Here is a 17,277-nt window from a genome sequence, read left to right on the forward strand (position 1 = left end):
GAGCTCACACGCTTCGCTTTCACTCACTCGAGTCCAGCCCCCATGATGCAGGAGAACATACACGTAAACACAAAGAGGCCGATTCAGATAGAAGCTGATAAGATCATGTGCCGTTTATCAGAGACGTTCACCTGAGATAACAAAAACACACTGCATCGTTATCAATATCAGCAGGAAACTGTTCTCATGTCATACGGGCTTATTAATGATAGACACAGTTCTGCTGTAACGTTGATACACCAGTGTTCATTTTCACTAAAATTGTATTTATTTAAAAAAAATTGTTTTAGTAATAGGTAAAAATGGTAACACTTTATTTTGATGGTCCACTATAGTTATTGTCTCCTGAATAACCAATTCTGACCAATCAGAGCAGATCAATCACAACATATTGGGCCATCTGACCAATCAGAGTAGACCAATCACAACAGACTTGGCCATCTGACCAATCAGAGCAGACCAATCACAACAGATTGGGCCATCTGGCCAATCAGAACAGACCAATCACAACATATTGGGCCATCTGACCAATCAGAGCAGACCATTCACAACAGACTTGGCCATCAGACCAATCAGAGCAGAGTAGACCAATCACAACAGACTGAGCCATCTGACCAATCAGAGCAGACCACTCACAACATATTGGGCCACCTGGCCAATCAAAGCAGACCAATCACAACATATTGGGCCACCTGGCCAATCAGAGCAGACCATTCACAACAGATTGGGCCACCTGGCCAATCAGAACAGACCAATCACAACAGACTTGGCCATCTGACCAATCAGAGCAGAGTAGACCAATCACAACAGACTGGGTCATCTGACCAATCAGAGCAGACCAATCACAACAGACTGGGCCATCTGACCAATCAGAGCAGAGTAGACCAATCACAACAGACTGGGTCATCTGACCAATCAGAGTAGACCAATCACAACAGACTGGGTGATAATAATACTAAAATGACACTCTTCTTTAATTCTCACAGAAAATGAGGATTATTTTCAAGCAGAATAAACAGTTTGTATCAGGTTGCTACTAGAGCACTAGAGGGAATGACTGTGGAATATTTGCTGTAACCGCACGAGGCACTTCCTCCGATGCGCACAAACCTAAACTACGACAAACCCCTCGGCTCTGCGCTTCGACACAGGAATAAAGGAGAGGCAGAGAAGAAGACGATGTTATGTTTGCAGGAAACGAAGCGAGTGCCAAACGACTGTGCTCCTGAAGCCCCGGCTCATTATCTGACAGAACACACACACACACACACACAAGACACTTTCATCAGAATCCAGATACAGTGCTTTTCTCTCCACACGCCGGGCTGGAATGCACCTCGCTCCGAACACAAGCGCGCTCTCGAACGCTGCCCGGACTTGCCTCTGTTTGAAAGTCGACCGCAGACTCGCCGCCCCGGGTTATTAATCTTATAACGAGCACATAATCTAAGATAAATACACAGAGTATCATTATCCTTATCATTAACAGTCCTGAAATATCTGCTCCTGGGGGAAGGGTGAAGACGAGGATATTATTATGCCGAACGGCCCGTCCAAAACCACTCACTCGTTTAACAACCTTTAATGTTCTAAGAACGTTTTGCTAATGTTCTTATTAAGTTATGAAACGGTTATTTCGTTGGTTATTCAAACATTCCATTTTTCAAAAGTAACATTATGGGAACGTTACTTTTAAACGTTCTCTGAACATTCCGAAACAAATTTAAAAAAATGTTAATGAACGTCCAACAACAACAAAAAGTTCCATAAATGATGTATAAATGTTTAACGTTTTGCGAACACTTTCAAAGACCAGTTCAGCAAATGTAGCCTATAATGTAAAATTATTTAGTTTAGCCTACATTCCCATTACGCCATTTCTGAAAGTTCTTTGATCGATCTAAACATCCAGAGTGTTTTTATGGTTATGCAAATGTTAAGCGAACATTCCATTTGATCATTTTGCAAACTCTGAACATTCCAAAACTAGTAGTAACATTTAAAAAACGTTAGACGAACGTCCAACTAAAACAAAAAGATCCATGATCGATTGTTTAACGTTTTGCGAAAACTATCAAAGACCAGCGAACTAATTTTGCTTACGTTCCCATTAACGTTATTTCTGAAGGTCCTCAATCAAAACATCCAGAACGTCTTTTGTTTATGCAAATGTTAAGCACACATCGCATTTGATAATTTTGCAAACATCATGAGACTGTTACTTTTGAATGTTCTCTTAACGTTCTGAAACATTTAAAAAATTAACTAACTTTTTTTTAAATGCTGGATTGTTTAAACCCAAAGTTGGGTCAAATATGGACAAACCCAACTATTGGGTTAAAATTTTAAACATAAGACTTAACCCAACGGTGACAGTATTTTTATGAATATGAAACCCAGTATTTTTTATAGTGAAGGATCATTCTTTTAACATTACTGGAAGAACGCATTACTTTGAGGGAACGTTTGGCGAGGAGGTTCCACTTGTTGTGTTTAATGACTGAAGATGAATGACGGTTTCTGTGAGGTCTGTGAGGCTGAACAGACATACAAAGAGCTTTAATGTCAACAGCGACTCTCATGGGAGTTTGCAAGGGAAAGCCCCATCTCTCAGAAGCAAAGCTCACAGGATTATCCTTCCTGATGTTTATATCAAAACGGAAGCGGCGGAAGGAATCCTCTCAGTGGATCGGTGTGTTGTGCCGCTCTCTCCATCCAACTCTTCACACACATCAAGAGGGTTACGCTCACAGATTTTACCTTTAGTCTCTCAAAGGCAGGAATACACCACACGACCGATCAGACGTGTCACTCAGAACTGTTTTTGAGGTGTTAAGTGAACATTCCATTTTTCAAAAGTAACATTATTGGAATGTTACTTTTGAATGTTCTCTGAACATTCCGAAACTAGTAACATTTAAAACATCTGGACATGCGTGTACCCTTTGGCATGCTCATTTCGACATACAACGTGTTTGGGACACACCGATTCTAGCTTTAAAAACCATTTAGGCCATATATAGGACTAAAACAAATTCTGAAGCTTTGAGTTGTTTACTATGTGATTTATGAAATCAGTCCACTCAAATCTGCAGACTGGTTCTGACTTCTGTCATCTGGCGTCTCATTCAGACAGCACACATCAGGCTGTGTGACACTGAACACAAGCGGCGTGGAGTTCGTCTGCACTGTATCTGTTGTCAGATTAGGAAATGCTTCTCAAACGGCACTAATCAGTGAGGAAATGAGGAACGGACTTCATTTGGTCTCGTTCCCAGTTCTTCCATTTCCAATGGGAATTAAATGATCAAAGTGGAGTAAAGCAGGATTCTTGTCTTCCTGGCATCAGTCTTAGCTCAGAATTGTTGGCGTTGTTGTGGTTGTAGTAAAGTCGACCTTAACTCTGAGGACAAACATCACAGCCTTCGCTCTAGCTATTCACACATCGTGTTTAACTCCGAAAACAATGATCAACTTCTTGTTTTCCATTACAAATATTGAATATTCTTAAATCAAGATGCATTTACTGATCATTTGAGATATTACTCGTATATCTTGTTATATGAAAAAATGCATCAAAATTGAGAGAGTTTAAGCTTGAAACAAAACAAAATGTCTGCCAATGGAGTCTGGGAAAATGTAAACTTAAACGAGTAGTTCACTTTAAAAAGAAATTTTGCTGATAATTTACTCACCCCCATGTCATCCAAGATGTTCATGTCTTTCTTTCTTCAGTCAAAAAGAAATTAAGGTTTTTGATGAAAACATTCCAGGATTTTCTCCATATAATGGACTTCAATCATGGGAACCAAACGGTTCAAGGTCCAAAAGACAGTTTCAGTGCAAACTTTTCAAAGGGCTTTAAACGATTCCAGACGATGAATAAGGGTCTTATCAAGCGAAACGATCGCTCATTTAATAAATAAATAACAAAGTTTAAGTTTTATAAGCTCAAATGGTCGCCTTGCTCTGTTCTGTGATGCGTGTTCGTGACTCTCCTGTTCGAACTCGTTCATCAAAATGAACAAATCTTTTATAGTGTCAATTTCTTCATTATACAAACAAAATGAACGAATTGACTCAGAAAAAGATTTGTTCATTTTGATGAACCAGTTCGAACAGGAGAGTCACGAACGCGCATCACAGAACAGAGCAAGTCGAGCATTTGAGCTTATAAAACTTACACATTGTTATTTATTTATTAAATGAGCGATCGTTTCACTTGATAAGACCCTTATTCATCGTCTGGTGTCGTTTAAAGCCCTTTGAACAGTTTGCACTGAAACTGTCTTTTGGACCTTGAAGTCCATTATATGGAGAAAAATCCTGGAATGTTTTCATCAAAAACCTTAATTTCTTTTCGACTGAAGAAAAAAAGACATGGACATCTTGGATGACATGGGGGTGAGTAAATTATCAGCAAAAGTTTTAAAAAAAAAAGTGAACTACTCCTTTAATTTAAAGGGAAAACTGGATTATTTTTCTAACTCCACTAGCAACTTTGTCTTTCTGGTAAACGTTAGCAACACCCTAGAAACCAAACAGCTTTTATGCTTCAGTTTCCAAACCCGACCAACAGAAGCTTCCGACCTCAAGGCTGTTCTCAGGTCAGTAATCTCCTGTGGCGTCAGACTGCGGCTTCAGAAGCGGATGAGTCTACTCGTCTGCCAGCGTCACTCCTTCAGATCCATGCCTGCGGGTCACGCATCCCGGGTGAATAGTTGATCTGAGCGTTAGTTATCTAGAGAGAGTATGTGATCCGACACGCAGACGAGAAGCTGGTGCTCAGGGTCATCACAGACATGAAAACTGGGAAAAACTAATATTTCAGATGTCAGGCACTCACGGTTATGCTATAGGAGACCAATCCAAACAAAACTACAAGAATGGTTACTGTAGGCTACACTCCATCATCACCTGTTCAAATGAGGATAACATACTATAACTAAAGGTAACACTTTACAATAAGGTTCATAAATTAGGTTTAATAATGAACTGCACCTTTAAAGTAGCCTATTTATTAATCTTTGTTCATTTTAATTTCAACATGTACTAATACATTGTTAAATCAACAGTTAGGCTAATGTGTTAACTAACATAGCCTAATGTTACTTTATTTGTCAATCATTGTTAACGTTAGTTAATAAAAAAAACAACCGTTAATTTTAATAATGGATTAGTACAAAGATTAGGCTAATAAATTCTGTATATGCGCAGTTCATTATGAGTTTATTTTAACTGATGTAGTTTGCGAATGTTAACTAATGAACCTTATTGTGTCATCGAACTAACTAACGTTCCCATCAAGACGATCAAGTTATGAAAATGGTTGGCTATATTCCGAATTTTTTTTTTTTGAGCGTTCAAAACATCTAGATTAAAATACAACTTGGAGTGAAATGTAAACCTGGTCAGATACTTAGACTGAATTATAGGATAAGTAAGATTTCAACCAGCCACTGTATGCAAATGTTCACTCAAATATTTGTCAGAAAAAGTCCGAAAAAGATGCGTTCGAACTACAAAACGAATTCCCCTCAGCAGATCAGCAGAGTGCATTGTGGGTATTGAAGTTTTTAATCAAAGGAAGGTGCCACAGTCCCTTATCTCTATTTTATGCATGTACACTGCATTTAAAAAATAAAATCCCGCTTAAAATATTACGATCTGTCATTTGAGAGTAAATCCAGAAAGGCTGATAATCGATGGTGGTGTTGAAACGTCGTGAAAACGCCTCGCCTCGCCGCGCCGGTTCCGCCTGACTGAACTCGACAGGAGCACAAAGCCGGTGTTTTCTGCTCTGGTTCTGACTGTCTGTATCCGGGCTTTACTGGGAAACACAAACACTCTCCGCTTTTGATGATTTTAATTACAGCTTTTCTATGAAAGCAGAGCAAAGACAGAAGAGCAGCAGCTGAAGGTTTGTGTTGTCTTTTCATGCGACCGCAGCCTTTGATTCCTCACATCGCTCAGACGACGTGACACACACACACACACACACACACACACACACACATCAATCATTCGTTTCTCTGCACTGCTTGTGACTGCTCAAAGTTTGCTTTGAGTTTATGCATAGCCTACACGTATATCCTCCCTCAGGCACTGGTTTGTGTGTGTGTGTGTGTGTGTGCGTACACATTGTGGGGACCAAATCTAGGCCTACTACATTTCCCCACAAGGATAGTTTGAAAATGCAGAAAGTTTTATTTGATGGGTAGGTTTATGTGTGTGTGTGTGTGTGTGTGTGTTAGAGCCCGACCGATAAAGGATTTTGAAGGCTGATACGATACAAATATTTTTGGGTTTTAAAATCCGATATTCCGATATATCGGCCGATATTTATTTTTTTCAGAAACGCGCAACACAACATTAACAGATTTCCCTAACATTAGTTATTTGTAGTTATTTATGAGTTTTAACTAAAATAATATGATAATGCATTTTAAAAAGAAACTTGTTTCTTTTATTGTCACAACAGAATAGACTGATGATAGTGGCGTTAGCTAGCTTTGTGGTTAGCTAGTCTATGACGAGCCATAATTTAGCAATGGATTACGTCATACTGCAAATTGTAAAACATAAATTTTCAATATAACAGGCCGAGGAGAGATGATGCGTCTCATTGCTGTAACTGTCACGCGCTATTAAAGAAATACTTCAGTCACATTGTCAAAAGTTAAAAGGACAGTCAGTCAACTACTGTAACAACGTAACGTAACTATTACTAGCTAATTCCGCTTCACTCTCGGCTTATTTAACAGCAAAACTGGACATGATAGTCACAAATTTCGTCATGCTTATTTGAGTTTAGAGAACTGATGCAGATGATCTTTTAATTGTTATTCAAGCAATGTATGTATCGTGACCAACTCAACGGGACGGTGTAGAGCGCCCTCTGGTGGACAAACCATACAACTCCGACACTCATGACATGGTTCAAGCGTGTTTCGTCCGTTTTTATTTTATTTTTGAAATATTCATTTATCGGCCATTATAACTGCCGATACCGATAGTTTGGAAAATGCCAAATATCGGCCGATAATATCGGCCTACCGATATATCGGTCTGGCTCTAGTGTGTGTGTGTGTGTGTGTGTGTGGTGGGTTGGTTTAGGTGTTTGGTTAGTGTAAGGAGACAAAACATTTGTTTGTACAGTATAAAAACCATTACGTCTATGGAATGTCCCCACAAAGATAACAAAACCATGTATGTGTGTTTGTGTATGTGTGACTGTGTGTGTGTTCTAAACCCATGAGCCAACTGTCCAGGTAAAATCTGTGTTAAAGTCCCTCACTTGAGATCCACCAATAGCAAACCACAACCAGCCAATCGATTCCCACAGACACAACCAATCGTGTCTACATTTGTTCTTGTTCCAGAAGCGTTTGGCTCAGATATATACGACACTATAATAGAGAATTTGACTTTAGTTCCTGATTGACTGGTAGATGTTGTAACTACACACTCCGGCAGCAATAGTGTGTTTCTCTGTTTGCAGCCAATCAACTGTAGATGTTATTAAATGTAAAATTTAGATATTATGAGCGTGAGCGTTACAGACATTACTGCATATCAATTTACATATCAATGAGAGAATCATAAACCTCCACTACGCATTTGTTTTCCATAATGATTCAGATCGGTGACCTTTGACCTAATGCATTTAATGTTTACTCAAATTCAGGCCCTTTTATGCCCTAGGGATTGTTTATTTAAAACTAAGATCAGATTGTCTTGGAAACTTTTTACCTATCTTTAAAAAAATAAAACTAATTGTACTACTTTTTTTAGATTTCATTTTTTTTTACTCATGTCCCAATTAAATTAAAATGCATGCTCTGTCAAATTATGCAAAATGTTTAAAATAGTCTAACATAAATGATACAAAAAGATGAAAATGAATATAAAAATTACCTGATGACTTTCAACCAATAAGATTTTTTTTTTTTTTGGCTCATCATTATTATATTATGTTGCAAAAAATATTGTGGTAAAAATTATCGCACATTGCAAATTGAACAGATATGATAAACATGACCTTTTTTATGATTTCCGGACTTGATCTACAGAGAAATGGAAATACAGGTTCTAGAAATGATTCAATATGCAGATAATTCGTTTAGGCTATCTCAGAAGATATATAACAAGTCAATTTCAGCTCCAAAGTAGTTATAACGAATATAATTTTATTAAGAAAACTAAGAGGGAGAGGGACAATTGATACATATGTTATAAGTTATATATGTTTTAAGAACGTTTTGCATGTTTTCTGATGAAAATGATGTTTTTTTTCTTTGGTTACGCGAACATTCCATTTTAGAATGTTCTGAACATTATGGGAATGTTAGAATGTTCTATGAACGTTCTATTGAGTAACGTTTAAAAATGATGACGAAAATCCAATTAAAAAGTTCCATTAACGATAATATTTTTTATGCTAACTAACGTATTGAGACCATATAACATTGAACGAGCGTTTGTTCATAACACAATGTCTGTTCATAACTTTAACAATGACGTTAGCAGGGAAGTTCTGCCGGTAATGAATTATTCCATCATCGCGCGCTCATCTGATGGTTTATTTTGCCGCCGTTATGATCATCGCATTTTTGTGATACTATTGCATTGCAAACAACATCAGTCTCTTTCTCCTCTCGGGTTTATTTCCTCCTTCAGCAACAGTTCAAAGTCACACAGACATCAGAAGCGCGTGCATGCAAGTGCATGTCTCCTGATCCACATGCAGGAGTTTCCCTCACACACACACACACACACACACACACACACACACATCTCATCTCCGCACGGGACAGTCGAACCAGTCCCTGAGAGAGTGCTTCACACACCCGTTTAAAACATCACACACACCGGTATGCATATGAAAGACCAACAGTGAACATCCACGAATGCGCATTCCACTCAGAGCACATGCATAATAAACACACACCGCCAGATCCGCCAAACTCGAGCAGATAAACACACACTAATGCTGTAAACATGTTCGCATGAGCAGAAGTCTCTAACGGTCTGCGGCGCGCATCTCACGGACACAGGAATTTCCCTCGCGCATTCCTGAAGCGCGCGCCTTACCTGCAGGAAGACCAGGATCCTCTTCAGAGCTTCAGCACAACACGCACACACACTCTTCTTCAGGACGATGTGCTCTGGGACACTCTCAGGACAGGTCTGAAGCAGAGATCTGGACTGAGATCAGATCATTACAGTGAATCAAATCACTCGAGCGCGTGCATGTGAACGCCCGTCTCCTCTTAAAGCGCTTCAGACTCGTTTCTCTCGGTGTGTGTGTGTGGCTCCACCTCGAGTGAGGGTTCAAGATGCTCTCCGCCCAGAATGAACCTGAGACAGGTAGAGCCTGAAGCTCGAGCTCAGTGCTGCCCCCCTGCGGCTGAACACAGCATTACACTGACCCAATGTACAACACACTTGCGACTTATGCATGCATGTAAAATTTCCTTGCATTTCCAACATAAACCAATTAATGTGACGCACATTGTCAGTCATACATATATGAAATACGTAAAATATAGAACAAATAACAAATAACCAGAATGTATAGGCTATTATCACACTGTAAAAAAATATTGTTGATTTAACTTAAAAAAGTAAGTAACCTGGTTGCCTTAATTTTAATTTCATTGAACTGGAAAAAGTGAGTTAATACAATGAAGGAGAATGATTTAATCATCGGAAACTCATAATTATATGTTATCTGAACTAAATAAATTATTTAAGTTGATTTGACAAAAGAAAAAATGTTGTGATTACTACACTGTAAAAAAATATTGCTGGTTTAACTTAAAAAGTAAGTAACCCGGTTTGCTATAAAATTTTAAGTTGATTGAACTGGAAAAAGTGAGTTAATACAATGAAGGAGATTAATTTAATCATCAGAAACTCAAAATAATAAGTTATCTCAACTAAATAAATTATTATAAAGTTGATTTGACAAAAGAAAATATGTTGTGATAACAAATCTTGAAAATATTTTTTTACAGTGGTAAATCCAATTTGTATCAGTTACCATTTTATTAACTAATAACTAATTAATAACTAATATGAGCTAAATTAGTATCACTTGTTCCTCTTTGCATTTTGAAAATACAATTATTTACAAAAAAAAAAAAACAGATACAAATTGTTAATTAAAAATGATGCCGAGATTTAAAGATTTCTGAGATTTCTGACCCGTTTCATTTATGCATGACTGACAAACATGTAATTCAAACACATACATTTTTTGACAGTCCTAAGATATATATATATATATATATATATATACTGTAAAAAAATATTGATGGTTTAACATAAAAAAGTAAGTAACCTGGTTGCCTTAAAATTTTAAGTTGATTGAACTGGAAAAAGTGAATTAACACAATGAAGGAGATTAATTTAACCATCAGAAACTCAAAATAATAAGTTATCTCAACTAAATAAATTATTATAAAGTTGATTTGACAAAAGAAAATATGTTGTGATAACAAATCTTGAAAATATTTTTTACAGTGTATATATATATATATATATATATAAGAAAGGGAAGATCAAAGTGAGATCAAACTAAGACATAAAAGAACTGTGTAATTATTTTGATATTGATGTGCAAGAGATGTCCTGTATGATGTTCTACCAACTATTCCAATCAAGAATTTTTTTTACAGACCCATAGATGGCAGGATAATTTATTGACTTGTTTATTCATTGATAGGAGATCGTGAAACAGGTGTGAGAGGAACATGTACTTTCCCCGGCTGAGAGGAAGTGACCTTTCCTTCTGTCGATTCGGTCCATAAAAAAGCCACTTTGAAATTTACTTTGCTGTCTGCAATTATCCACTCTGGATTGAATGAAGACTGAAAAACCAATATCCACCATAATTATTAATTTTTATTACACCGCTCTGTGGAATGCTTGATTCGCGACGCACTTCCGTTTGGAAACAATACAAATCACTTATTTCCGGTTATGCTTCCTTTCAATGTACTGCGGTCAATGAGTTGAACAAACGCCACCTAAAATGAGCGTCTGTAATAAGATTTTATATTTTGGAAAAAGGGATATTCTGATGTTTACCGTGTGCAGAATTTTCCAAGAAAGCTGCATACAAAGCGCCCGCGCCCTCAAATCACTTGGACCTGGCTGTGGTTACAAGAGGTAAAAACGATATAAATACTGTTGGTTTTCTCACACAAACCGCTCGTTTCGTGTCTTAGGCCATTAATGTGTACTTACATTTACGAGTCATTAAATCGTGTTTAATTTGGGCTTCTCTGTGCATGCTCTTTGAGGTGGTGACCATAGACCTCCATTATATGACTGACAGACAAGAACGCTTTGACCTAAAAATATCAAAATTGAAACTACTGCGGAAACAAAGACACCTACATCTTGGATGCCCTCGAGGAATTTCAAAGTGAACTATCCCTTTGACCAAATGAGAGTTAATGTTTATCAGAATCTTCTTCCGTTACTGTATTTGCACATTGGTGCGTCATGACACAGTTAAAGATGAACATCATGAAACCGATGTTGTGGTAATGTTTCGGTGACTGTCACTCGGTAACAGCTTCACCACAGGGGTGCGAAGAATGGTTGCCATGGAAACCGCAGCATCAGCATCACAGGCTTGATCCAGTGAACGGAGACAAACGCTTTACGAGTCTGAAATGATGACTGAGTATGAAGACATGAAAGAGACACACTGGAAATAATGTAGGTCATCTGTATCTACATGTAAGAAATATTGTTTTTCCACCTTTGTTGCCGTTGACTTAGCTTGCTTCGTTGGGGACGTTAAAGTTAACATTTAATTCAATATACAACAATAATATCGATTTGCCTGCATTGACACTATTATACAAGATCTGAACTGAGCTGGACAATGACATCACGGTTTACTCTAGAGTGGCTCTATATACAGTATATATATACATATATATATATTAATAAATATATATATATATATATATATATATAAATAAATAAATATATATATATGAACTTAATAAATTTTACATTTTTACAACAAAAATCAACCATCACTGAACTTACTCAAGCTGGACTGTGATGTTATTTTCTTCAAGTCAAACTTTGTGGCATTATTTCTCTTTTAAATATCTGTAAAGCTGCTTTGAGACACTCTGTTTTGTAAAAAGCGCTACATAAATAAAGGCGACTTGACTTAACTAAACTAAAAACACAATTATTCAGCTCAATTCAGGTCAGTGTTGCAAACTTCATCAGTTATGAAGCAAATTCAGTCCAGCACGGGAGAAAATAATGTCATTATTCCACTTAGGTCAAGATTTGTATGATAGTGACAGTCGAAATGATATCAACTCTGAGCCGAATGCAACCCAACCCTGGTGCATAACACACACACATAACACACACACACATAACACACGTGAGTGACTGTGAAAGGCGAGAGCGCTTCAGACGGGGTCCTGAGATACAGGAGCTTCAAACCTTCAGTAGCTTTCTGTTCTTCATGGGTGGTCAGAATGAGAGAGGAAGTGACATCATATCTCTTCACGGGCCTAATGTGTGCAACATTTCCCCGAGTGACTCGCTGGCAGCAAACGCGCAGTGTGTGTGTGTGTGTGTGAATGAAACGGGCAGGACTGGACACGCACAACACCTCCTCTTACTCTATGGGTGTGCTGTATTGACTCTCAGATCTCTTCACACACAAAGAGAACATTCTCAGGCGACTTACAAGATGATAAATGCATTTTAAACATGAATACACCTGTATTGTCCAGTAATGCAATTGAAGGTTTATTTTTAGAACTTTACAGCGAACAAAACATTTTTTTTTCTTAATGTGATGAACATTTTAATCATCTAAAGAACCCTTTTCTACTTTAAAAAGCTATTGTGGTTCCATTGATGTGTATGGAGGTATTGAGGAACCTTTATTTTTAACATAAAGTAACTTTTTTCTTTTTAGTGTAGTGTAATTTCTGTAAAAGTTCAACAGATGGCGCCAGTTTGCCATTTTTAAATCATTTAAATAACTGTTTATTCTGTGATCTGATATGTTACTCACATCTGTCAATCGTTTTCAGGATTATAAACTGAGTTGAGTTATGAACTATAACCAGCAGGTGGCGCTACAGTAACGGGAAAGAAACTGTAGCGATAACATTTATTGATTGCAAAATAATTCATAACAGCACTGAACTTCATGTTTACAACTGGGTGATTTTATCGTCTTATCTAAATAAAACATGGTTGTAAAATCCGTCATGCTTTACAGTGAAACATGTTTTTTTTAGTTTATTATAAAGCTGTTCATGACGCTATAATAAAATTATATAGCCTAATTAAACAATTAAACATGTTTTAATTTTTTGTACAAAAATATTATAATATTATAAATACAAACATTTTGCAACCCATACAAAATAAAACAAATATGCAAATGATGATGATTTATTTAGTGTTTAAAGTTGCAAAGATGAAGGACTCCAAATCATTTATAACTTGATGTCATGATTTCCAGAATATCCCGATAATGGGACATGCAATGCAAAACACACCGATACGATAGTAAATCTGGGCCAAATAAAAACACATTATATTCTAATTTTTGAAGAATCATGACTACTATTTAACATTAAAGGGTTAGTTTAGGCTACTTAAAAATGCAAAGTGCTCTCACACAAAGCCGCTAAATTGTAGCATTCTTTACACGAAAAAATATATATATAAAAATTCACAGACAACAAATTAATTATTTTAGTCATTTTTATTTTAAATATAAATAATTATTTTCTCTCATTCACTTGCATTGACGATTTTTCAACCGTGGTCCAGCGGGGTTGGCGGAAGGGAATGGAGGGATTTTACCAGCTCTAGCCTATGAGATGAGGATTTAATGACAGAATTTCCAGTTTTGACTGAACAATCCCTTCAAGTCATTTAAGTAATGCCACAAAAAAGAAATGCCAATTGCAATTGCATGGGCTACTTAGGGGTAGCAACGTTGCTACGAGTTGTTAGGGCGTTGCTAAGTGCCCAGATATGGCTCTCTAGTCCCTCCTTCAACGTGATTTTATTTTCAGCTGTTTTCTGGTCGAGCAGGTGAAATGCTGCGTCTGATCACTGTGATTTGAGGAATCTGGAGCACCAACGCAAATCAAGTCCACAGTTTTGCAGGCAAACAGCCCTTATGATGACGCGCGTTTGAACCTCGCGCTTGATAGCGCGTGCGTGCATGACCTCACTATTCATCACAGCTGTATGTGTGTGAGAGAGTCCGAGGAAAAGCAGCAGCAGACGCGCTCGCTCGCGCTTCCCAGCGCTCCGTCGGTATGCCTCAACGCGTTCTCCGTGCATTGATATAATAAAACCACATGCATGCAGGCTAACTTGATCCGCGTCAACGACAGCGTTGCGCACTGCATGCAAACATGGACGAGTCGTCTCTGCTGGATCTGCTGGAGTGTTCGGTGTGTCTGGAGCGCCTGGACACGAGCGCTAAAGTCCTGCCGTGTCAGCACACCTTCTGCCGCCGCTGCCTGGAGAACATCGTGAGCTCCAGACACGAGCTGCGCTGCCCGGAGTGTCGCATCCTCGTGGACTCCGCGGTCGACGATCTACCGGCCAATATTCTGCTGGTCCGCTTACTGGACGGGATTAAACAGCGCCCGAGGAACGGGGGAGGGAGGACGGGGCTCGCGGGATGCGCGGCCGGAGTATCGGCGTCCCCCCCGGGCACAACTGTGCGGGACCTGCCCGTGTCCACGCGCAACTCCCCGGTCAAGGTTTGTGCGGTTCTGATCGATTCGTGCTGTGCTGTTGATGATGAGTGAGTGAAGCGCACGTGCTGTTGCAGGTCGAGTGTTTGTTTGCAAAGAAAGAAGCTTCAGTTCTTGGATTGAGTCACTACACTGTGCAGAATTATCTTTAAAATGACACCAAGGTTATGGAGTACCGTATGAAAATACATGGGGAACAGTGCACGCGCAGCTGCCCGCGGTTTGTGCGGTTCTGATTGATTCATAACATGAGTCATCACACATTGTGGTAACACTGGTAGTGTTTTTGTTACGCATGTGTTGTTGTTGTTGTTTTATATGTTGGTTCTGTTTTAAAAATTGGACCTGAGTCTGTAATAAAGTTTTGATTTGATTGATTATTTGATTGAAGCGCACTGTTTCAGGTCGAGAAGCTTCTGTATTCTTGGATTGAGTAACTACACTGTAAAATATGATTGTCTATATGAAACCAAGGTTATTGGAGCTCTTTAAGAAAGTAGGCTATAGATACTGCATTTGTGCAAGTGTAGCTGCATGTTGCAGGTGTTTTCTATCTGTGCACGCGCGGCTCCTCGTCCAGGTTTGTGCGGTTCTGATTGGTTCGTGCTGTGATGTAGATGTATGGCGATGAGATGAGAAATTGTGGAAAACTGTAAAAAATGATTTTCTAAATGAAGTTGTAAACAAAACCAAGGCTATTGGAGCACCTTAAGAAAATACACGAGATACAGTGCAAGTATGATAGCTGTTTTCAATCTTTTTAGATGCAATGAATGGACCCCTTAAATCGAAAAGAAAGATATCTTTTATAAACACCAAATATTATTCATTAATATTATGGATCTAAAATTAGTTTTAGTTTATTACTAGGCCTATTATTATTTTCTACTTACTACAATAATTTACTGTTAATACATTTTTCATTTGTTTAATTTTAATCAAATTATTTATTTTTTAATTAATGCATCAATTAATATTTATTTATTTAGCCAAAATTTTCTTTACTCACAAGATAATATAATATAAAGTTTATAGATTTTTTGTATTTATTTTTGTATATATTTATTTTTTATTATTTTACTAAAATAAAATACATTTATAAATTTAATGTTTATTTGTTAATATATTTATGGATATTTATTTACATGAATACGTTATTTATTTTAATGACATTTTTACTCCTAATATACATTTAATCATATTTATTTGTAAGAAATGTATTTATTAATATTAATCATTATTTTTAATTATTTTTAATAATCATATTATTTGATTCTGGATATAGTCCAGTTTTTTTTTTTTTTTGCTTTTTCATTATCAGATATTTATCTACAGGCTTTTGCTTAAATGCTTGTAATTAGTTTTGTAGACAATAAAGAATTGGGTTTAAAGTTTATATGACAATAACATGGATTATTGTTTTTTCCTTTAATGAATCAAGTGCACATGCTCCTCCAATACTAGTTTAAAGAGTGATCAGTGGTAAGTTAATGAGTAAATTATCATGGGATGATTTAGGGGCGACACTGCTTTCAACATTTAATGCGTTTTTCCCGTTCATTTATAGACAGCGACGGCTTGGCCGGAAAACACGAAAACAGGATTCAATCGTCATCGTCTCCGTGTAAACTACAAAAACTCGAATTTGTGAAAACGGTGACGTCATACACGTGTGTATTACGTATTCATTCTATAGGTGTGTAGTGTTTCTTTACACAGTGACATCGCCACCTACTGGCCTGACAGCAGAACACACAAACAAAGGAAAATGAATGGGTCTAGTCCGCCGTTGTTGTGCAAACGTACCTTAAAACACTCTTTATGGAGGAACAGGCTGTGAAAATGTATTTAATATAATATAATATAATATAATATATAAATACTTTAAATAGTTTGGCAAAATTTTGCTGTTATCCTACATAATTGTGATTAGATCGAATGACCATGATTAGACAATTAATCAATCATTGTGAGAGGCCTACTTCTAAATGCATTTAAATGTAAATATCTCTATTGCATAGTGCCGTGATTTAACGTATAATGTGGAAAGCAGTCATAAAGAATAAACGGATGTGTTACACTGTATTTATACATTTAAGGCCTGAGTAATGTTAATTAACTGCATGTATTTACTAAAAGGGCAAATTGCATGTAATTATTTATAATTTAAATCATGGTGAACTGTGATTGGTGAACTGTGATTGGCTGTTGCTATAGTAACAGGATGTTTTCTATGGTCAAACGTTTCTTTGAGATGCTCTGCCTATTGTTGTCTTGGTCTATTGTTGTGCTGGTGTGTGTGTTGTTGAAGCGGTCAAACACACACACACACACACACACACACATCAGTCCCACAGGAGCGGCAGTGTGAACTGATGTCTCTCACAGATCAGAGGACAGAGACTCTGCTGACGCTGCGAGTGTGTGTGTGTGACTCTCAGATAACAGCCTCTTCGATTGGCTGAATTCATTTAAACATGGCAACATATGT

General features: G+C 37.5%; 2 protein-coding genes across 2 annotated transcripts in view; one reads left to right on the top strand and one right to left on the bottom strand.

Annotated features, from left to right (window-relative positions):
* The window catches only part of edar (ectodysplasin A receptor), a 50,159-nt gene extending 40,852 nt beyond the window's left edge, over window positions 1-9,307 (bottom strand). Inside the window, exon 1 of the mRNA XM_039669990.2 lies at window positions 9,094-9,307. The gene's annotated coding sequence lies outside the window, so the exon portion shown is untranslated. The remainder of the gene's footprint in view (window positions 1-9,093) is intronic.
* A 4,577-nt stretch (window positions 9,308-13,884) lies between these two features.
* The window catches only part of sh3rf3 (SH3 domain containing ring finger 3), a 107,580-nt gene continuing 104,187 nt past the window's right edge, over window positions 13,885-17,277 (top strand). Inside the window, 1 exon segment of the mRNA XM_039669998.2 lies at window positions 13,885-14,792. Within this exon segment, the coding sequence (XP_039525932.2) occupies window positions 14,439-14,792 (354 nt within the window). The 5' untranslated portion in view covers window positions 13,885-14,438.

The sequence above is a fragment of the Pimephales promelas genome, chromosome 7 (genome assembly GCF_988280905.1).
Source record: "Pimephales promelas chromosome 7, fPimPro1.hap1.1, whole genome shotgun sequence".
NCBI classification, from domain to species: Eukaryota; Metazoa; Chordata; class Actinopteri; order Cypriniformes; family Leuciscidae; genus Pimephales; species Pimephales promelas.